Source organism: Calidris pugnax, unplaced genomic scaffold (assembly GCF_001431845.1).
Source record: "Calidris pugnax isolate Ruff unplaced genomic scaffold, ASM143184v1 scaffold182, whole genome shotgun sequence".
NCBI classification, from domain to species: Eukaryota; Metazoa; Chordata; class Aves; order Charadriiformes; family Scolopacidae; genus Calidris; species Calidris pugnax.
Genome location: NW_015090968.1, coordinates 925,027 through 946,995, shown reverse-complemented (window position 1 = coordinate 946,995; position 21,969 = coordinate 925,027). Strand labels below are relative to the sequence as shown.

The window sequence follows — 21,969 nt, the reverse complement described above, 5'->3', positions numbered from 1 at the left end:
TAACTGCTTCCCACTGAACTGGGGGGGGGCGGGGGGGGAGGAGGAGGAGGGAGTATTGCAGTGTGAAGGACACTGGAATGAAAAAGATGGAAACTAACCTTCAGTTTTGAGGACTTGAGGACTAGCTCTTCAGTCCCACGGAGAAAAGCAGAGCCTTTCTGGACAAATACATAAAGGAGAAGAGGGTGTAGATAGGTGCATGACACAAGTTTGGGATGATAAAAATGAAGGTACATGGGAGTAAAGAAGTGATAAGAGTCTCAGTGTGTGGTTCCTCACTTGCAGTCTTCTGTCAGCAGCTCATGAACAGCTGATCTGCTAATAATCCTCCTGCTGATCCACATAGAAGAAAACACCCTGGTACTGTTATTTCAGAAATGTCATGTCCAGCTGACAACTGATGTGGGACCGTGCTGACAACTTCCCCATCTTAGTAGTGACAAGAAGGCTGGTATTGACAGGACAAGGGGTAATGGTTTTAAATTGGAAGAGGAGAGATCTAGGTGAGATATTAAGAAGAAATTCTTTCCTGTGAGGGTGATGAGGCACTGGAACAGGTTGCCCAGAGAAGCTGTGGCTGCCCCATCCCTGGAGGTGTCCAAGGCCAGGCTGGATGGGGCTTTGAGCAACCTGGTCTGGTGGGAGGTGGGTTGGAACTCGATGATCTTTAAGGTCCCTTTCAACTCTAACCATTTTATGATTTGATGATTAGTTGGAGTGTGGTGCCACTGTTTACTTAACTGACTGTAATAGACTTTGGCTCCTCTTAGTGTGCAGTGTCAGCCTTTGCAAGATGAGGCAGTGCAGTTCTAGGTTTTGTTTTGGTGGTTTTTTTTTCCCCCTCCTGGTGATTCAGCTTCATGCAATGACTTGGAGTTTTGCAAGACTATAACAAACTAAATTCATGCAGGCAGGGCAGGATATGGTTGAAAACTTTGTGCCCAGTAAAACAATCTCAAAGCCAAAATAAAATGTATGTGAACCTTAAATACCTTCTTCTGGTACTTCATCAGCCACACAGAGAGAACAGGGAAAAGTCACTTCAGTAGGAAGAAAACCAAAAAGCCCTGCACATTTGGTGTCCTTGTTCCTTTCCTGTACCAACAGTATGAAGGACAGCTTTTTGGCTATCAAGAGCCATAGCTTAAAATTTATTTCCTATGTCCCTGTTCCAGAAGTACCCAACCCCTAAGGAATGTGGCCTTCTGTGACCTTCCCTTCCCTCCCCCGAGTTCAGCTAAACTTTGAGAATCCAAGACTTTGAAAGAGGGAAGGAACTCTGTTATTTGATCCTTCTACTTGTGAGGAAACGAAAGCTTTTTCCTCATTATCATGTTGTAAAACTGCATCTGGGCTCACATTTACTTCCAGGATCTCCCTTCCATGGTACTTCTTTTGCTTATCTGTGATTTTTTTTTTTTTTCTTGCTTGTTAGTCAAGATGACAGTTTGTAGCCAGTTCTCCACTTTTCTGAGAATCCTCTCTCCTGTGCTGCCTATAAAACATCAAATGCTTTATTCTGCCTCTCAATAGGCTGTTACAGAGGGGGTTCTGGTTCTTAGACACTTTAGATGCTTTTTGGGAAACATGGGAATTGCTCACTACTAAACTTCAATATCAAATCATAAATGCAGAAACAAATGGGTTTTTTTATATATACCTGAAAAAAAGGTGTTTAGCCAGATGAGCTGTTTGCATAATGCTTGCCTTACCTGGGCATAAAACAAACATCTGGAACATGCTTTGCTGTACTACACAAATGGAGACCTTTAGAGCTCCAGAAAGCTGACATTACACACCCCCACACATCTCCCCCTTAATACCTGGGGAAGAGGCTTGGTAAAGGTCTTCTGCACTTGGCAGAGTGTGGAAGCCTGGGCTGAGTGTCTTGGCTCTGTCATGCACCGGGGAGAGCTGAGAGGAGAAAGGAATTAAAACAGCCAATTTGCTGAGGAAAAGAGCTGCCACATCTAGTTAGTAGGGAAGCAGCACGACGAGAGGCGTTGTAAAGCTGGAATTATTTGTCTGGGTTGCGAGAAGGCCCTTGAATCTGCTTTGAATTCCATCCAAAGTGAATAGATTTTTGGAAGACTGAGTAGAGTCAGATGGTAAAGGAAGAGATCGTTCAGGTTTTTGCCACTAGCTAGAAACGGGATGGTCAAAGTTCTCCTTATTTCCCTTCTCCCGTCTAACCTGAATGCCCCAATCACCAAGTCATTAACTGTATGTGCCACATCCCCTCACTTCTGTTACTCTTTTGTTCGCACAAAAGAAACATGACCATTTATTAAGGTATTTGTTACTTGCCCCAGAGGGTAGATATGGGATACTGGACCAGGCTTTCAGAATTGCTAGATTGTCTGACGTGAGGCAGCATTAAAGCAGCATTTACTAATGATTACATTTATCTATCTGAATGCATGCTATTTGTAACTTGTGGTGGAGGGTACATACTCAGGTTGGTGACTAGAACAACTTCAACAAGCCTAAGGCTACCTGTGGAAATCATGTGGCACTGCTTCAGAAATCCTTAAATTGTGTCATGACAACTTTTGAGAAGTGACTAGAGGGACAATAATGTGTGAGCAATGACTGAGAGAGAGAAGGGCTCAGGCTGATGAATTTATTAAATTCATTTTTGTATAATCCTATGAAGACTGCTTTTTGTTTTTTAAACCCATAGTTAACAAACATGGACAGGATTGGAATGAGTTTAAGGAAAACAAGGAAGTTAAGCTAGAATAAAGGATAGGTGGTAAATTATCCTGTAATTCTTTACTTGTATACAGCCTGATCTACCTGGTCTGCTTGTGCTTTCTTCAGTCACTGTAGGCAACTTACAAAGGAAGTACCATTAAGAAATAAGGTTCTCTGATCTTCAACTGTATACAAACATAAACCAGCATGGTTTCCCAAAGCTACTGATCAGCACATGTTTAGTGCTTGATCTGGAAATCACAAATTAAACAACATATAGAGCACTAATTTTCTTTTTCCTAGAAAGCTCTGGTTAATGTACTTCAAATACTGCATTAAATATTTTCATTCCCCTTTTGACAACTGACACAATAAGCTTGATAGCAGCTGCCCTGTGGTTGTTCTTTCAACTGAGTCAGCTCATGGAAGTCCTCAGTCTGAAGATAAAATGAGAGCTATACTTAGAATCCTCAAATGTTTTGGGTTGAAAGGGACGTTTAAACGTCATCAAGTCCACCTCCCTTGCAATGAGCAGGGACATCTTTAACTGGATCAGGTTGGTCAGAGCCCCATCCAACCTGACCTTGAGTGTTGACAGGGATGAGGCATCTACTGCCTCTCTGGGCAACCTGTGCCAGTGTTTCACCACCCTTTCAGTAAAGAATTTCTTCCTAATGTCTAGTCTAAATCTTCACTCTTTTAGCTTAAAACCATGGCCCCTTGTCCTATCACAAGAGGTCCTGCTAAAAAGTTTGCCCGTCTTTCTTATAAGCCCCCTTTAGGTACCGGAAGGCTGCAATAACATCTCCCCAGAGCCTTCTCTTTTCCAGGTTGAATGACCCCAACTCTCTCAGTCTGTCCTCACAGGAGAGGTGCTCCAGCCCTCTCGTTGGTTTTTGTGGCCCTCTTCTGGACCTGTTGGAACAGGTCCACATCCTTCCTGTGTTGAGGGCTCCAGAACTGGATGCAGTACTCCAGGTGGGATCTGACCAGAGCAAGGGCCAAAAGGGCTTCTCTTGATGCAGCCCAGGATGTGGTTGGCTTTCTAGGCTATGAGCACACATTTCTGGCTCAAGTCCAGTTCTTCATCCACTAGCACCCTCAAGTCCTTCTCAGGGCTGCTCTCAATCCCTTCATCCCCCAGCCTGTATTGATACTGGGGAGTTGCCCTGACCCAGGTGCAGGACCCTGCACTTGGCCTTGTTGAATCTCATGAGGTTCACGTGGGGCTGCTTCTTGAGCTTGTCCAGGTCCCTCTGGATGGCATCCCATCCCTCAGGTGTGTCAACTGCACCACTCCTCTCAGTGCCATCCGCAAACTTGCTGAGGGTGCACTTGATCATACTGTCTATGTTATTAATGAAGATATTAAACAGCACAAGTCCCAGTACAGACCCATGGGAGACACCACTTGTCACCAGTCTATCTGGACATTGAGCCGTTGACTACTATTCTCCATCTCGTTGGTTTTTGTGGCCCTCTTCTGGACCTGTTGGAACAGGTCCACATCCTTCCTGTGTTGAGGGCTCCAGAACTGGATGCAGTACTCCAGGTGGGATCTGACCAGAGCAAGGGCCAAAAGGGCTTCTCTTGATGCAGCCCAGGATGTGGTTGGCTTTCTAGGCTATGAGCACACATTTCTGGCTCAAGTCCAGTTCTTCATCCACTAGCACCCTCAAGTCCTTCTCAGGGCTGCTCTCAATCCCTTCATCCCCCAGCCTGTATTGATACTGGGGAGTTGCCCTGACCCAGGTGCAGGACCCTGCACTTGGCCTTGTTGAATCTCATGAGGTTCACGTGGGGCTGCTTCTTGAGCTTGTCCAGGTCCCTCTGGATGGCATCCCATCCCTCAGGTGTGTCAACTGCACCACTCCTCTCAGTGCCATCCGCAAACTTGCTGAGGGTGCACTTGATCATACTGTCTATGTTATTAATGAAGATATTAAACAGCACAAGTCCCAGTACAGACCCATGGGAGACACCACTTGTCACCAGTCTATCTGGACATTGAGCTGTTGACTACTATTCTCCAGATGTGACTGTCCAACCAATTCCTCATCCACCAAACAGCCCACCCATCAAATCCATATCTCTCCAATTTAGAGAGAAGGATGTTGTGAGGGACCATGTCTTCCTCTTACTGAACTGAATGTGTCAATATTATTCTTTACCCAACTTATTTCCTGGGAACCATCTTATACCATTCTTGGTACAGTGTTAGAATTAAAGCAAATACTCTAGAAACAAGTTTCTGCACCGTGAGCCCCAGAAGATCATAAGGTTTCTGTGAATGCATGTGTTCTAAGATCTTCCTTTATTCAGAACCCTCGGGCTTTTGTTTAATTTTCATGACAAAATACTACCCTTCCTACAGGTTTCTTATTTCTTGTGTTGTCCCGAGAGCTAATACCAATGGAGACATGGTGTCCTTTCAGGCTGCCTTTGTGAGAAATAAACTTGTAAAAAACCCTTTTTGTTTGGTAAGATGAGCTCTTCTATCCTGTAAAGTTGCTTGAAGTAATCAAGGTACTTGAATAAATAAAAAGGTTGTAAGGAGGAAATTAATTTTACAGGTGGTCTTTCTCACTGCCTATGCACATGAGGAATACTTCTTATTGAAAGTGACTTTTTTGCACATTCTAATTGCAACACACCGAGGGCAGAAAACTCCATCTGCTCCCCCAGAAAGCTGTAAGGAATTCTGGTTTAATGTGTACGTTGTGGAATTAAATTTACTGCTGGTGGAGAACTCCTGTGCAATACGTGTCAGTGTTTAACAATCGCAGTCAGGAGAAGTGGAACACCCAGAAAACAGCATGGAGAATCTTTAAATAGCTGAAGATTCTATTAAAAAGGTACTTCTCTGAGCAGTAGGAGAGATGAATCCGTGGACTGTTGGGATGCAGGCAATTAACGCTACCAACAGGGAATCCAATTTTCCTTCTGCTCATCAAAAAACTCCAGTACTGTGCAGGCTGCCTTCAGCCTTCAAGCCGTATGGCAGCACAGCTTCTGTGCTCAGCTTGTTCCCTGGAAAACACAAAAGGATTTGAGTGTAATGCAAGGAACCTCACAAGCAAAAGTTTAGGTATTGTAGTCGGGTTGTAAGCTCAGCTCAAAAATGGCATCGGGTGAAAACGTACAAGAACCTGAGGTGTTTGGATCCATAAGGAGAGGGAACGGCTTCAAGCTCCAACAGGGTAGGTTTAGATTGAACATTAGGAAGGAATTTTTCACAGAGAGAGTGGTCGGGCATTGGAACAGGCTGCCCAGGGAGGTGGTGGAGTCACCGTCCCTGGCTGTGTTTAAGGGACGTTTAGATGCAGTGCTGAGGGATATGGTGTAGGGGAGGACTTTGTAGAGTAGGGTAGATGGTTGGACTCGATGATCCCAAGGGGCTCTTCCAACCTCAATGATTCTATGATAACAAGATCAACTCAGTTGAAATGTGTGATATTTTGATTTCTCATGTTTTCATTTGTAAAACGTGGAAAACCTGTGTTTATTGCATAATATCTTGAGGCTTTTTGTTTTAGGTTAAAAAAGAAGTTGGCGATGTTAGCATCCTCATCAACAATGCTGGTATTGTTACTGGGAAGTCATTTATGGATTCTCCAGATTCACTTGTGGAAAAAAGCATGGAAGTGAACATAATGGCACATTTCTGGGTAATACCTATACTTTGTGTATCCCTGCAACATCATAAAACATCTTTTAAACGTGTTTTCATTGTCTTCTGGAATTGAGGGAAATATGTAAGGATGCTCCTTGTAAATTCAGTCAGAAACTATGCAAGAAATTACTTTCTGTGCCTGGGAGTCTGTGAAATAAAAAAAAAAGGGTGGAAGTATGGATCCTTTGGGAACTTCTGGGGTAGGTGGGTGGGAGCAAAACTGCTTTGTATTTAGAAATGCTCTTAAGAACTGAAGTTGGCCATCTGATAAATTCTGAAGCCAGTCGAGTGTTATAATCCCTCAATATTAATTGACACAAAGCAGGCCCAGCCTAAAATTTGCGACTTGTCTAGTAACAGAGAGGTGTTCAGTTCTGTTAGTGTTCCAGTTGCTTTGTGGTTGTGATAGTTTCAGTAAGAAATACCACATGTTCAGACAATGCTCTTAATAATAAGTGGGGCTTTTGTCCAAAGTGAGTAACTTAATTTGCTTTTTCCTCCTTCCGGGGAGGGCAGGTCATCTCTATGGTGTTCCTGTCATAAAGAATTGGAAAGGGGATATTAAAACGTGCTCCAGTTTCTTCATAAATAAAGTTAATCACATAGATTAAATGAATTTAATGGAAGGAAGACATGAAATTCAAATTTTTGCCATTCTACTAAATTTGCAGTGAAGACTTAATTCTCCTTTGAAACACTGCAGCTCTGAGCTTTAGGCTGAAAGAAGCTTAACAATTAGCTGAAACTGTATCTTTAGCTTTCAGCAAGTTACCCTCTGTCTTTGGTGTTGAGGAGAAAGTGGTACTGATGGGGCCTGGAAAGTCCCACCTTAGTAGCTGAAGGTTACAGTTCAAACAACAAACTCATTTTGACCCCCTCTCCCCTCCTTCCTTCCATAATGGCAGTGGGGGAAGCTGTGGGGACACTTTAAATTCAAAATATTCCAGCACTTAGTTTACTTAGTGAAATGTTTCATTGCTGCTCTGACGTCCATTGCAGACTTACAAGGCCTTCCTCCCAGCGATGGTGGCCTCTAACCACGGACACTTGGTTAGCATTGCAAGCGCGGCGGGATTAATTGGAGTCAATCGCCTTGCAGGTAGTGTATTACATCTAACACTCATTTAGGCAACTTTATTTAAGCTACAATCAATACTCATTTAAAAAAAAAAAATAATCCTAATTTTGAGTTTCTGGGTCTTTGCCCATAGGTAAAGCAAATGTTCTTACTTTCAAACCAGCTGACCTTAAACCAGCCATTCCTTTCAAAAGAGTTTTCCAGATGCTCAGTAGTGCTCCTCTACGGGTTTTCCTAACTCAAAGAACTACCAAAGTCCAGACGTGGTACAGAGGTAGAGGTGTAATATCTCATTTTGTATTCTCTGTCTCTCGGCGATTCATGCAAGAGGAGCCATACCATTATGGAGAGAAAGTGCTCAGATTAGGGCAAACTCAGAAGGCATTTCTGGAAAACATATGCAAAGGGGGAGGAAAGTGAAATAAGGTGACATAGCAGTAAAAGAAATGTAGCTTCAAGGCAGTGATAATGAAGACAAATTGAGCTTCAAGTTGAAACCACATTAGAGAGCCTTAGAAGCTTGAGTTTGATGCATAAGAAGCTGGTGCCTGGATTCAAAGATAAGGTCTGGTATGAAAAGATAATCTCATTTGCTATTGTTCAGTAGAGATTGGAAAGGTGATAGCGGGGATGCAATGAGAAACCCTTCCTGCCATTCTGGAACAACAGTTAAATTAGGAGAGGGAAATTAAAAGGAGTGAACCTCATCAAAGGCAAATGTTATTAGTAACCTGATCCTGAAAACAGTCCCTACTCTGTTGTTAAGTATTTTATTATCGGACAGTAATTTCCTGCAGATACTGTGTATATATCATGCTATCATACTATGTATATAATTTCTATACTATAGTGCTGCTGTTGTATACTGTAAAAAAATGCTGTGGCTGGTCAGTTTACGTAGTAGAGCATAGCTTTGTACCTGTTCTCTGTCAAAAGCTGTTACTGCTCCTGTGCACGCGTTCACTGGCAGGACTCGCTGAACCTGTTTAGTAAAATCTAATTAGTAAATTAAAATGTTTAACTGCAATTAATGTTTTATTTATTTTACAGATTACTGTGCAAGTAAATTTGCAGCAGTTGGTTTTGCGGAGTCAGTTGACATCGAGATGAGAGTTCTGGGAAAGACTGGCATTAAAACCACAATCGTGTGCCCTTTCTTCATAAACACAGGAATGTTTGATGGCTGTGGAACCAAGTGAGTAGACTCCTGTGAGGTTTTTAGGCACCACACATGCTGATGATACAAAACTGGGAGGGCTCGCTGACATGCCGGAGGGCTGTGCTGCCATCCAGCGAGACCTCGACAGGCTGGAGAGTTGGGCAGAGAGCAACCTGAGGTACTTCAGTGAAGGCAAGTGTAGGGTGCTGCACCTGGGGAGAAGTAACCCCAAGCACCAGTACAGGTTGGGGGCTGCCTTGCTGGAGAGCACCTCTGAGGAGAAAAAACTAGGAGCCCTGGTGGACAATAGGAAGACCGTGAGCCAGCAATGTGCCCTTGTGGCCAAGAAGGCCAATGGCATCCTGGGGGGCATCAGGAAGAGTGTGACCAGCAGGTCGAGAGAGGTCATCCTGCCCCTCTACTCTGCCCTGGTGAGGCCCCATCTGGAGCACTGTGTCTACTTCTGGGCCCCCAAGTTCAAGGACGGGGAACTGCTGGGGAGGGACAGCATAGGGCTACAAAGATGAGGGGCCTGGAGCATCTCCCTTACAAGGAGAGGCTGAGGGACTTAGGTCTCTTTAGTCTAGAGAAGAGAGGGCTGAGGGAGGATCTGATCAAGGCTTATAAATACTTAAAGGGAGGGTGTCAAGAGGATGGGGCCAGTCTTTTTTCAGTGGTGCCCAGGGATAGGACAAGAGGAAATGGGCACAAACTTGAATATAAGAAGTTCCACCTAAACATGAGGAGGAACTTCTTTCCTGTGAGGGTGGCAGAGCCCTGGAAGAGGCTGCCCAGGGAGGTGGTGGAGTCTCCTTCTCTGGAGACATTCAAACCCCGCCTGGACACGTTCCTGTGCAACCTGCTCTGGGTGGACCTGCTTTGGCAGGGGGGGTTGGACTAGATGATCTCCAGAGGTCCCTTCCAACCCCATGTGATTCTGTTACATGCTCCCATTTCCTTTATGAAAATCATCTTCCAACCCCGTGTGATTCTGTGATTCTGTTACATGCTTCCATTTCCTTTATGAAAATCACGAGCAGGGCTTTTCTCTGCTTGTGTTATTTTTAGGGCCTGTGCTGAAGCCAAATGCCCCTGTTGCCCTCTTCGGCTTCTAAACCCCCCGTTCTGAAAGCAGTGGCATAGCTTTGCTCAGTGTGCTTGTAGAATGACAAATTTAGGAGCCAAATAAAAGCTTAGTGTGTCATAATACAAGGACTATGTGGATTTGTCTTAGGAGAGATCATAGAGATCAAGGGAAAATAACAACGGCCGCTCACTCTCTAGCATAATGAGGGTTCTGTTGCTCATAGGATTTGTGGTATTTATTTCTTCTTTTAGTTGAATAACTGCAAAAGGGAGACTTACTTTGAGTAAAATGTGAATCCAAAGCTATTTGTGTCACAGGAAGAAATGTCTTCTCTTCCAGGTGGCCGAGGCTGCTTCCTGCTCTGGAGCCAGAGTATGTGGCTGAGAAGATAATGACTGCTATTCGGCGGGACCAAGAAATATTGATGATACCACGCAGTCTCTATTTCATAATCTCATTGAAACAGTAAGTATTTCCTTCGTTACCTCTCTCTCTTTTCTGTCCAGGAATGTTTCAGTTACGTTTTTGACTAAAAATTCAAACCGGGCTTCTGCTTGATGGCTCTAATTTTCATTAAGTTCTGCACGTTTCTGGAATTTCCTGGTTTTTTAGGTTTCTAGGGGTTCAGTCCACCCTTGGACCACAGAACAATGTCAGAGATGTCTAACTGTGACTTGCTGACTCCATTGGGGTGCGGTTTCACCGTGGGCTGTAGAGATGGGGCCTGCTCCTCAGCAGCTGTCTATCTGGTGTCCTGCCTCAGGGTTAGGACACTCCTGACTCTGTTGCAAGCCAGGCTGGGAAATGTAATAACTCAGGCTGCCAAATGAGTGTGATGGGTATTTTGAGGGGAGCAGTGAAACTATATTCTGGAGAGTACACTGTCTTTGCCAGTATTAGCCAGGTAAAGCTAATTCCATGATAAAACTCTTCTGATGTCTGTTTTTTGTTCTCTTCTTCAACTCTCCTACCTTACAGATTCCTACCGGTGAAACTTACCGTTCTCTTTTCGGACTATTTTGGAAGCCTCCATGTCATGGATAACTTCAGAGGTCGACAGAAGAAGGACTGAAAAGGCACAAAATTCAGAGACCTGCAACCCTTAAGTGGACCTTTTTAAAGGTGGTGGTGTTAAAGGTCTGCTTCTCTAGCAGCTGTGAACTTAAGGTGCCTCATTACTCATTAGTAACAACTTTTAAGGAAATTGCTTTTTACTTGGCTCTTAATCAACAGCTTTCACTCAAACTATTTTTTTTTTTTTAATCCGGTGAACTGATTTCTTTTCACCTCGTTATGGAAAATGCGTTAATTGAAATGAGTTCCTTTGGTTCTGTCTGTTATAATGCCTTAAATATGATCCTGCATCACCAACTAATAATTGGCAGCTCGGAGTGGGGGGAGGAGGGACCAAGAAACCACATGAATGTGGCCAAGAGCCAGGAAAGCCTCTAGTGGTCTTGACTTCTCGCTGCCCTTCATTGACCCATGAGGAAGGGCTGCTCTGCTGGTGCCCTTACCATTCCCGGGGAAGCTGAGGAGTTCCAAGAGTTTCCTGAAACAGCAGATTCAAATTTATACAAATGGAAGTTTTCTGAAATGAAAATATGTGCCGTGTTGGTGCAAAACCAGTGAAATATCTTAATTTTTGGAGGTGGTGGTCTTGGGATTCACAGGTGACTATGGATGTCGGGGAAGGATGTAAATGATGCATTTGTGCTGCTAATCTACTTTTTGTCTCATTTATTTTAAAAGCTAATACTATGACTGCAACTTTGTAGTAAAAGTTTTTGTATCTTCTAAGTGCAATATTTTAAGAATAAATTTGCAGTTATAAAGCATAAGACTGCCAGGCTAAGCGGGCTATCAAACGTCTTGCCAAGATGAATTACACTGAGCTGCTAGAAACAAAGATATTACGCTGTATAACCAGGGCTTCTTTGGGGATTATTTCAGAAAGGAATGATGCTGGTAGAACTGGTGTGAATGGGATCCTTGCAGCCATTACGTTTTGCTTCTCTGCATCAGGTGGAAGGTTGCCCTGTGTCTGCAGAGATTTTTTTTTACTTTATCTTCGGTCTGTCCGTTTATTTTGGACATAGGCCTTGCCCTTCTTGACAATGGCTTCTTAGAAAACTGAAAGCCCCTTGACTTTTGGGCAGAGATTTTTTTTTACTTTATCTTCGGTCTGTCCGTTTATTTTGGACATAGGCTGAGGAGGCCTTGCCCTTCTTGACAATGGCTTCTTAGAAAACTGAAAGCCCCTTGACTTTTGGTAAATCCAAAATGAGGGAAAAAAAAAAAAGGAAGGTTATACCTGAAATGTATGCCATTTATGCACATGCTGGCTAAGCCCACCTCAGGTCACAGTACTCTATTGAAAATTGGTAACACCTGCAAACTAAGACTAAAAGGCATTAGCGTGCAATTAATTGAAAGACAGGTGGGAGAAAAGGGTGATTTTTTTTAATGTTGGGGGTTTTTTCCCTCATAGTGACCTACAAACTACATTTATTTCTCTGGTCTGAGGCCTTGCCCTTCTTGACAATGGCTTCTTAGAAAACTGAAAGCCCCTTGACTTTTGGTAAATCCAAAATGAGGGAAAAAAAAAAAAGGAAGGTTATACCTGAAATGTATGCCATTTATGCACATGCTGGCTAAGCCCACCTCAGGTCACAGTACTCTATTGAAAATTGGTAACACCTGCAAACTAAGACTAAAAGGCATTAGCATGCAATTAATTGAAGGACAGGTGGGAGAAAAGGGTGATTTTTTTTAGTGTTGGGGTTTTTTTTCCTCACAGTGACCTACAAACTACCTTTATTTCTCTGGTCTGTACAGTTAGTGAGGTTTACTGGCAGACAAAAGTTTACATAGAACTGTTTTACTACTGATGAGCAAGAAATGCTGAGTAAAATAAGTGTGTTAAAAAATGGCCTTACTTTTATGATGGATTAATGAGAGTCAGGATTCAGACTGATCAAGAAAAGATTTGTCTTACTATCCTTCGGGATTTGCAGATTTTTCTGCCTCAGAAATTCTGTTCATTTTATAGTATACTTCGGGAAATGAAAGTTACTACTTAGAGAACAGATATTACCTAAATGTGCTGTCCATATGTAGGTTGCACCGTTCCCTGGTAATAAAGTCAGTCACTAATAACTGTGTGGCCTATCTGTGTCTTGCAAACTTTTCACCCTTTTATGCTAAAAAGCACATTTTTCCTCCTGACTACGAAATACTGGGTGTGCAGGATTCTGGAGCAAAGGAGGAGAGAAATGGGTTACACATATGGACGGTATGTATCAAACTCCAGCTCTGGTAAGAGCGAGTCTTAAAAAAATTAAATACTTGAAGCAGGTAGAGCTTGCTTGTAGAAATTATCTCCACCTGCAGCAACAGGCAGAAATCTGTTTCCTACCCTGCTTCTGAGCTGAGGACTTGGAAGAGAACTGTGAAGTCTGTTTCTTCAACTTTAGTTTTTTTATATTGCCAGTAAAATGGCTCAGTGCCTTCACTCCTGCTTTTAGATACATATAATTTTATCTGTGATAATATTTCTATTAACACTAAAGTTTATGGCTTGGTCCTTAGAATTCAGATAATTAAAAACGATGAAGTATCTTTGCTTTTGATATTTTTGTGATTGTAACTCTGCCTCTCCAAAGTACATCAGGTTTCCAGATTCCCTTCAAAGGGGAGAGAGCACTTAAACGATCACTTCACATTCGAGAAATAATGTCCTTTCATCTGCCTTTTCCTAGGTGTGGAGAGAGGCAGCTGGGATTGACAGGAGAGAGCTCCAAAGTGGGAAACCACCTTGGAGAAGAAGGCTGGAGGATGGATGAAAAAGCAGTGAGGAAATTTAATTCGCCTGTTCAAATGGGAGTCCACTGAATATGTGGAAGGATGCAAGGAAAGAGGGAAAGGTGGTATCGGTGATACTGTGTTCAAATGGGAGTCCACTGAATATGTGGAAGGATGCAAGGAAAGAGGGAAGGGTGGTATCGGTGATACTGTTGATGAGAAATTATAGAATCATAGAATGGTTTGGGTTGGAAGGGACATTAAAGACCATGGAGTTCCAACCCCCCTGCCGTGGGCAGGGACACCTCCCACCAGGCCAGGTTGCTGAAAGCCCCATCCAGCCTGTAAAAAGAGGTAGATCGGAGCTGTTGTGAGTGAAGGAGCACCATGGCTCCCCCCTTCCCAAGGCAGACAGGAAGGCTTCCAAATCCACTCCCTTTCCAGAGTCTTTCTAACTCACTTTGGCTATTTGGTACGCCATAGCAGGCTCCAGCTTTACATCTGAGCCTGTGTAGTGACTTGTCTGTGCAATGCTTTCCCTCTTGGATTAAATAATCTCTTTAAAAATAGCAGGCATTTTATGGGGTAGCACCCTGGCTACTAAGAACCTGCACTGAGGAGACACTGGGATGCTCACATCTCATTTCATTCACCCAGCCACAAGGCTAGCCTTTTTGCCTTTATTTTTTTAGAATATTTAGAATTTTTTTTTAGAACACGACATAGAAATAATGCATTTTTCACATCCAAAGGAAGAGCTGTTGCATTATTTCCACTGCCTGTTCTCTCAATACGCGTGCTTTGCAGCAGACAAAGCCACATCCACGTTCCCCACCTGAGTTATAGGTTAGTTTGTTGTTTTGGTTTTTTTTCTTTTTAATAGTGTTCTCTTAATATCCAAAAAGGAGCATTAAAAGTACACATAGATCAAGGGAGAGATGTTCAGGGATCACGCCGCTCCTCGGCTGAGGATTTTGAAGGAGATATAATAGAACTACCCATATTTTTCTTCTTCTTCTTCTTTCCCCACTGTTTAAGCAAGAAAGCAGCTTTGACTTGTGTTGGGATACATTGACAATATCTGCTAATCCGGGGCAGAATGATCCTGCATCTAACTTTCATCAACCAAATATTCATGGCACTGCGTCAGTAACGACTTACTAGCGCTTCAAGATCTCTGGAAATTCCTTGGCTCTCATACCATTACCACTCCCAATCTGAACTGTGAGGAGACTGGGATGGAAAATATTAACAACCTTTGTATTTTGTCTGCGTAGAGAAAGGACTGCTATAAATTGACTGCTGTTATCTTACAGCTTTTTAAAGACGACGAGCAAAATGTAAGTGGCGCATAATTCCTTAAGAAATAAGATCCCTCTTATCAAAAGGGATTATCTTAAGAGAAAAAAAAATAATACCTGTAAATTTACACACACATACATTACAGTTAAGTTTAGAATAAAGTTACTGGAATAGTAAATAGCTTCACTAGGCTGGAGACTTCCAACACTACAATGACAGGTGGTTTGAAAATGAATTGATGTAGAAAGACACAAAAAAAAGGCAAATTGCAGTCAGTACAACGCAGATAATCCTTGTTGGGCTCTGAGATTTGTCATGCCACCGAGCACACAGCTTAGCAGTGGCTTTCCCCTGAGGCTGGCATCACGTGCCACTCGGAGATGGCTGCGTACCCTTGTACTTCTTTTTTTTTCTGCAGATATCTGGATATCTGCGTTCTGCACGTGGTGAAGTTTTGGAACGTTACCTCTGCGTGTAAGAACCTCAATTAGCATCAAGTCCAATGTCTGTTATCCCAGACAATGGAGTGTTGTTTAATATTAAAAAAAAGTCAGATGTTCATGGAAAAATATGCGAAGGAATGCCTTTGAGTAGATCTCATCTGTTTCTAGAACAACACACTTATCATAAGACTCATTTGAAGGCTTATTGAGGGACAGTAAACATCATTATATGAGCAAACCTGCCTCATATTGGGATTCTGCCACATCCTTGGACCTTCCTCCAAAAAAATGTTAATAACAATCAGACTTGGTCCAAAAGTAAGAATTGACAGAATTACACTTGTTCGTTTACCTGCAGGTGCTAAACCCTCTGGCTTTGCTACAATGAGGAGTTACACGGATACATAACTATGAATAGTCCATTTTGGCACTGTTTTCTCTGTCCTACATGGTTGAGAATTTAACCAGCATTGTGCAGCCACTGGTTTGCAGGAGGATTTTGGTTCAGAGGACCCTGACAAAGATGATAGGAAATATCTGCTGGGAAAGACTGATCTAACCAGGGACCATGAGACTGCTACTCTCCCCAGGGGAAGGAGGAGAGCTGAAGATGTGCTCTTCTTGAGGATGGAGCCAATCCCCCAAAATACATTAAGCTGTACAACAAAAAGGCCAAAGGTAACAACATCCAGCAAAGTAACTGCCATTGTAGATAAACCTTAGCTTTTTCCTTTGCACTTACTAAATTCTATCCTCTTGATGGTGGGCAGCCAAAATAACTAGCTGTGACTGTATTTTCTTCAAACTTGAGTGGCTGAAGCCACTCAAGGAACTGTTGCTGGTTAGACTAAGTAGTACAAATCTATTCCACAGCAGGTAGAGAACAACATGCTGGTTCTTGCCAAGGTTCTCTGCAGAGACTTGGAGATGATCTTCTCCCAATGTCTGCTTGCTTGTCAGCAGGGGTGGTGTCACTGAGAACAGGCATCTGGCTTACACACTTCTTTGACTATTAAGAGAAAGAAGGTACCGACGCTGAAATAGTCCAAAAGGCCCATTGACTGCATTAGTTAAAAAATATTGTGGCAAACTATCATTGTTTCATTTCTCTCTAAGAACTTCTTTTTGTAAAGGACATTGAGATTCACCACACAGTGACAACAGGTCCTCCATGATTTTCTCCCTAGGAGCTGGTTGGACATGAGCAGTCCTGTGGGGATGTAGAGCCTGGCAAAGTTTCCCATGCAGTTTTTAGTTCTTCCCCTGTCTTTCTCCACCATCACCAGTTTAGAAAATAGTCATTTGAAACAGCAAGGTTTCAGAAGGCTTTTCTAGATCTCATCTCTTTTGGGGAACAATCTCTCTGGTTGGAAATCATGGAATTGTCAGAGTTGGAAGGGACCTCTAGAGATCATTCAGTCCAACCCCCCTGCCAAAGCAGGGTTGCCCAGAGCACATCACTCAGGGCTGCATCCAGGTGGGGCTTGAATTTCACCAGACACGAGGAAGAGATAGAAATTTAGCATGTGGTACAGGTTCCTGAGGAACTTAAATGAAGGTGTAAAAGCATCAGGAGCATGATATGAGAAGTTAAAGGTCAGGATTTGAGATATATCAAGCGGTTGGGCATTTCCATACTGAGTAGAGCCAGAGACGTGCCCAAAGGGCCAAGACTCATTTCCATTCTGAAAACCTCGTCTGAAACTCATGATGTTTGGGCTTGGCTCTGTGGATACAAGAGTCCTGTGGGGATGGCGCAGGTCTTCAATGCACAGGGCACAGACTGCAGTGTTTCCCCATCCCTGTGCTCTAGTGGAACATCTCATCAGTGATTGAGGCTCCAGACTTTGCTATTTACTGACTCGGGAACTTTGATACTACAGGTGCATATGAACTTTTAAAAGTTATTTGAAAGAGTGAAGTATCTATGGCCTAGGTCTCCTTTTTCTTAATAAAAAAGTGTCAGATTTTACATTAATGCACACACACACCCTGTTCTAGAGGATTTTTCTTTCTTTAGATAAAAACACAGTTCTGTTACTGAATACCAAGACAAGTCTGCAAATACTCTCAAATATTCCTTTTTTTTCCATTCTGTTTCCCCTTGCTTGAATTATCCTCCCAAACGACACTTAGCTTAGCAATACCCAAATAGTTTAAACAGATCTCAAAGAGGAGGGGGGAAATAAGCTCCCATTTTTTGAGAACTAAAATGTGATTGCTTCACCAGAGAGAAAACATGCACATGATCTTACGCACGCAGTGAGCACCGACATCGAAACGCCTACTTAGATGTGTGTGTGGTGGTCTCCTCTCTGGTTTTGCTGTGGGGGGTTTTGTTTGGTGTTTTAGTTTTGGGTTCTGGGTTTTGAAGTTTGAACAACAAAACCATTGGACTAGGTTTACCTGGGAAACTACCTGTCTTCATAACAGGGTTGGAGATGGCTTCTCCAGAGGTGCCATTAGCTGTTGTCCCTTGCACCTCTTTTTTTAAGCACAGCTGGTGGGACGTGGGCTGTGACGGGAACATGGAAGTCGGTTTTCTGCTCTTGGCTCTGCTCTTTAGCTGTCCTTGAGAGCAGGGCAAAATTCAGGGCAGACATAAGGAACACAGAGCTACTGCCAGCTGTCTGTCTTTTTTTCTCTCAAGAATTAGGTTTTTGTAGTACCTGAGGAAGAAAAGTACCAGTTATATGATCTGGCTTCTTGGGAATAGAAAAAATTCTTTGGTTTCCTACTACTGTCTTTACTGAATCAAAACACAGTTTAACTCTGTTGGGTGGCCGGTGGTTGTAGATCCTTCCAGTGTCTACAGGTGAAGCTAATGTTCAGTGATGCTGTTTGCTACACCCCAGGGACAAGTTGTTAGGAGCAGATGACACACCTGCTAACAAGGGTTAGCAATTCTTGCATCTCTCTCAAACAGCTTTGCTTCTGTTTAGCAGAGAGGGAACATTTCAAAAGGCTGCCATCCTCCTTTACAGAAACTTGTGACATTCTGAGGTTCATTTGGAGGAAGAATAATCACAGAATCCTCATGGTTGGAAGGGACCTTTGAGGTCATCGAGTCCAACCATACACACACACTCACAAAAACACCAAACCAACCAAACAAAAAAAACCACAATAAAAAAACCCCACCACACACCAAAAAACCCACAAAACAAAACACCCAACCCAACAATCTCAGGCACTAGAGCATGCCCTGAAGAGCCATGTCTATACGTTTCTTAAATACCTCCAGGGGTGGTGACTCCACCACCTCCCTGGGCAGGCTGTTCCAGTGCCTGACCACTCTCTCAGTAAAGTAATTCTTCCTGATATCTAATCTAAACCTCCCCTGCCCCAACTTCAGACCATTTCCTCTGCTCCTGTCATTATTCCCTTGGGAGAAGAGGCCAACACCCACCTCTCTACACCCTCCTTTCAGGTAGTTGTAGAGGGCAATGAGGTCTCCCCTCAGTCTCCTCTTCTCCAAACTAACCATGCCCAGTTCCCTCAGTCTCTCCTCATAGGACTTGTTCTCCAGACCCCTCACCAGCTTGGTGGCTCTCCTCTGGACACGCTCCAGCAACTCAATGTCCTTCCTGTAGTGAGGGGCCTAGAACTGAACACAGCACTCGAGGTGAGGCCTCACCAGAGCCGAGTACGGAGGCATGGTCATATCTAATGTCTAAACTCCCTGACATTTTCATACCTGTAACTATTATATGGCAGTTTAAGCATTTCTCATCCATCTCAGAAATAAATTTACTCACCCAAAAGGGTTCAACACTGCAGCTCAGCCCTTACACGCTGCTCCAACAGGTTCCCTCAGATCCATCCCTGAAGTTGATGAGGATTCACACGCATGTAAGTTGCTGCCTCAGATCTTTAGGATAGGTGTTGTGAACATGGATGCTTCTGAATACATCAAGACCATTTTATGTACCCAATGACAGACATCTCTTTATGGGGATTTATTAGTGGTTAATACTGTTAAAAGAAAAAGAAGAAAAAATACAATGAGGTTATTGAAGGGCAACTGGTTGGTGTTGTTTCATTTATTTTGAAGTGTTCAGATTTTTTAAAAGAAATTGCTTCTTTTTTTTTTTTTCTGTTGTCAGAGTTGCTAAACTTTAAAAATAATCAAATTGAATCAAAATATGCTTTTAATTTTAAAAGAACCAAATCAAAAGTCCTTTCTAACAAGAAACAGGTGACTAGGAAGAAAACCAATATTGTTTCCGTTTCAGAAACCAGGAAATGATGGTACAGTCTAAGGAATATGTATATTAAGAAACACAAAATTAACTTGGCAAACAGATACCCTCACAACCAAATGCTAATATTTCAAAACAATATTAATTTCCATCTCACTTTGCTAAGAAAACTTTTATTCCAGTGGCTGGAGTAGGGACATCGGTTTGCTCAATTATTTTGCGTAGCATCAAGACAGACGACTGAAACCCCACCTAATAAAAAAGAGCAGCCAGCACGTGCTGGGGGCTGATGAAGGTAGAAGTGAAGGTAGAAGTGATCATGGAAGGCACAAGTGGGATCACGGGCAGTGAAACAAAGGGCTTGTGGACGCCTTACTCTAAGAAAAGCCACGCGAAGGACCTGCCTTCACAATACAGTGTGGAATTGTCATTCTGGCCATCTAGTAAGCTGTGTGTCACACCGGGAGAGTGCTACCTACCCAGAAACAGCAGGACACATTAAACAGATCATAACACCCAGAAACAGCAGGACACATTAAACAGATCGCTGTAACATAAATAAGTGGAATACAAACAAAGTCATCTTCCTATATCTCTGAAAGAAATCAGATCTTTACGCAGCTCTTCAGGGGTTTGAGGCGGGGAGGGGAAGGCTATAACCTGTTCGTTTGGGTTTTTATTTTGTTTGTTTGTTTATTTGGATAAACGCTGTGGGAGTCTAGGTTATCTGTGAGCTGCCTGACAGGCTCTGTGCGGGACAAAATCCAAAGCACATGATCTGTAAAAGTCTCATCCAAGACCCACTGTGACAATACAGTGTATACCAAATCCCCCCCCACGTCTTTCAGGAGAGAAAGTGATATAGAGAGGCAGTTTCTAGCCAAAAAATAAAATAAAATAATAAAAAAAATTCTTTTCTGACAGTACAATCATCGCTCTTTGGAAAAGTCACAATTAGAAGTGCTTTCACAGTTCTTATCCTTCCTGGATACAGAGATAACTTGCTGTCCGTAAATGTTGAAATCTGTATCGAATCTGGGCTTTTGGAAGAACTCCTCTGCACACGCCAGAGCGTTCACTACCCACAAAAGGGTTTCTGCAGGTGAATTTAACACGGTGAACGGCTCCCCTTTTTAGAAATCACTGTGAGACTGGAAGCAGAGTTCTAGGATTCTTTCTGCTGTGGTGACAACTTCCTACTCCAGCCCGCCCCGGGTTTTTATCCCTGATAAAAAGTGAGCTGGGCACCTTTTCTTTGGCTTTCCTGTCGAATTATGATTTTATTATTTTATTTTTGAGTTTCCAGGGATGGGCTGTGCAGCACAGTGTCTATCCCTCCCCTTTAGAGCCCCGGAGGAGGAGCAGCTCTGCAGCAGGTTCCCAGAGAGAAACCTCCCAAACGCCACCAGCTCCGCTCCTTCCCCTCCCCAAGCCCATGTGCACCAGAGAGCTCAGCGAGCACCAAATTATACTGGACTAATAAAAAGAATTTTCTTGGCCAAGTGCTTGATTTGGCTCCACCCAGTTCGATGAAAAGCCGTTTATTAAATTAAGTCAATTCGCTTACCTAAAATTTGCTGATTATGTTCTTGCAATGCCACATGTCGAACGCCCTTTTAAAGGCTTGTGCAAGAACATCTGCGAACCTCCTGTGTCAGAAACATCTCAAAAAAAAAAAAATATTAATCCCTTACTGAAGAGCAAACGTTGTTTCTCTTGGTGCAGCATCTCGCAATGCGAAAGCTGAACTGAAATCAGTCAGGAGGAGAACCTTGCACAGAAACCCATTCTCTGCAGGTGAGCAGCAATTCTAGACCTGGTAGAGGATGCAAAGAAAAACTTGAATTAATCCGTTAACGTTTGAAATTAGCAAGTTGCTCAGATTTTTGAAATGGTGTCAGCTTCTTGCTGTTTTACGGAGGCCAGCTGATGGTGACAACCAGCACCAAGCTTTCCAAAATGACCGCCACAAAAGCTGTACCTGTTGGGGAGAGACTGGTGAGACTGGGAGATACCGGTGCTCTCTGTCAACTCCCACCTGGCCATTTTCTGCACCACAGAAAACCAAAGCATTTTGTGAGCTCCTCTCGTGTCCCCCAGCCCCCCTGAAAGAGCCGAGGTGTTAAAGTGTTTATCAACATCATTAATTCATTCTCAGGGTTTCGAACGTTAAAATGTAAAGGGCAGGAACCTGAAAATTGCTTTTAAGGCACCAGGTGGGTAGAACCTACCAGCGAGCCTTTTCAGTGCTCTTCTACCCCTGGTACCCATGTTCTTGCAGCACTTCACTGCAATGAGATCACAGCCAGCACTGAAAAGCCTGGCACGCCGTCAAGAAGACTATTTAGACTGCCCAGCTGGAGATGAGAGGAAATCACGGCTCCTTCGAGGTTTTATCTGCTTTTAGCTGCCTGATGTCTCAAGAATCACAGCCCTTGTGTACTCATTGAATCCCTAAGACAGAAAGCCTTGCCTGCCCTGTGACAGCAGCTGTGCCTTCAGCATTTACTCCCCATCTTTACAG

General features: G+C 43.2%; 1 protein-coding gene across 2 annotated transcripts in view; it reads left to right on the top strand.

Annotated features, from left to right (window-relative positions):
• The window catches only part of LOC106894128 (epidermal retinol dehydrogenase 2-like), a 17,129-nt gene extending 5,599 nt beyond the window's left edge, over positions 1-11,530 (top strand). For both annotated transcript variants that reach the window (XM_014952635.1, XM_014952636.1), the window contains exons 3-7: positions 6,234-6,365; positions 7,370-7,469; positions 8,499-8,643; positions 10,034-10,159; positions 10,673-11,530. In XM_014952635.1, coding sequence (XP_014808121.1) covers positions 6,234-6,365; positions 7,370-7,469; positions 8,499-8,643; positions 10,034-10,159; positions 10,673-10,766 — 597 coding nt within the window. In that variant the 3' untranslated portion in view covers positions 10,767-11,530. The remainder of the gene's footprint in view (positions 1-6,233; positions 6,366-7,369; positions 7,470-8,498; positions 8,644-10,033; positions 10,160-10,672) is intronic.
• Positions 11,531-21,969: the final 10,439 nt, after the last annotated feature.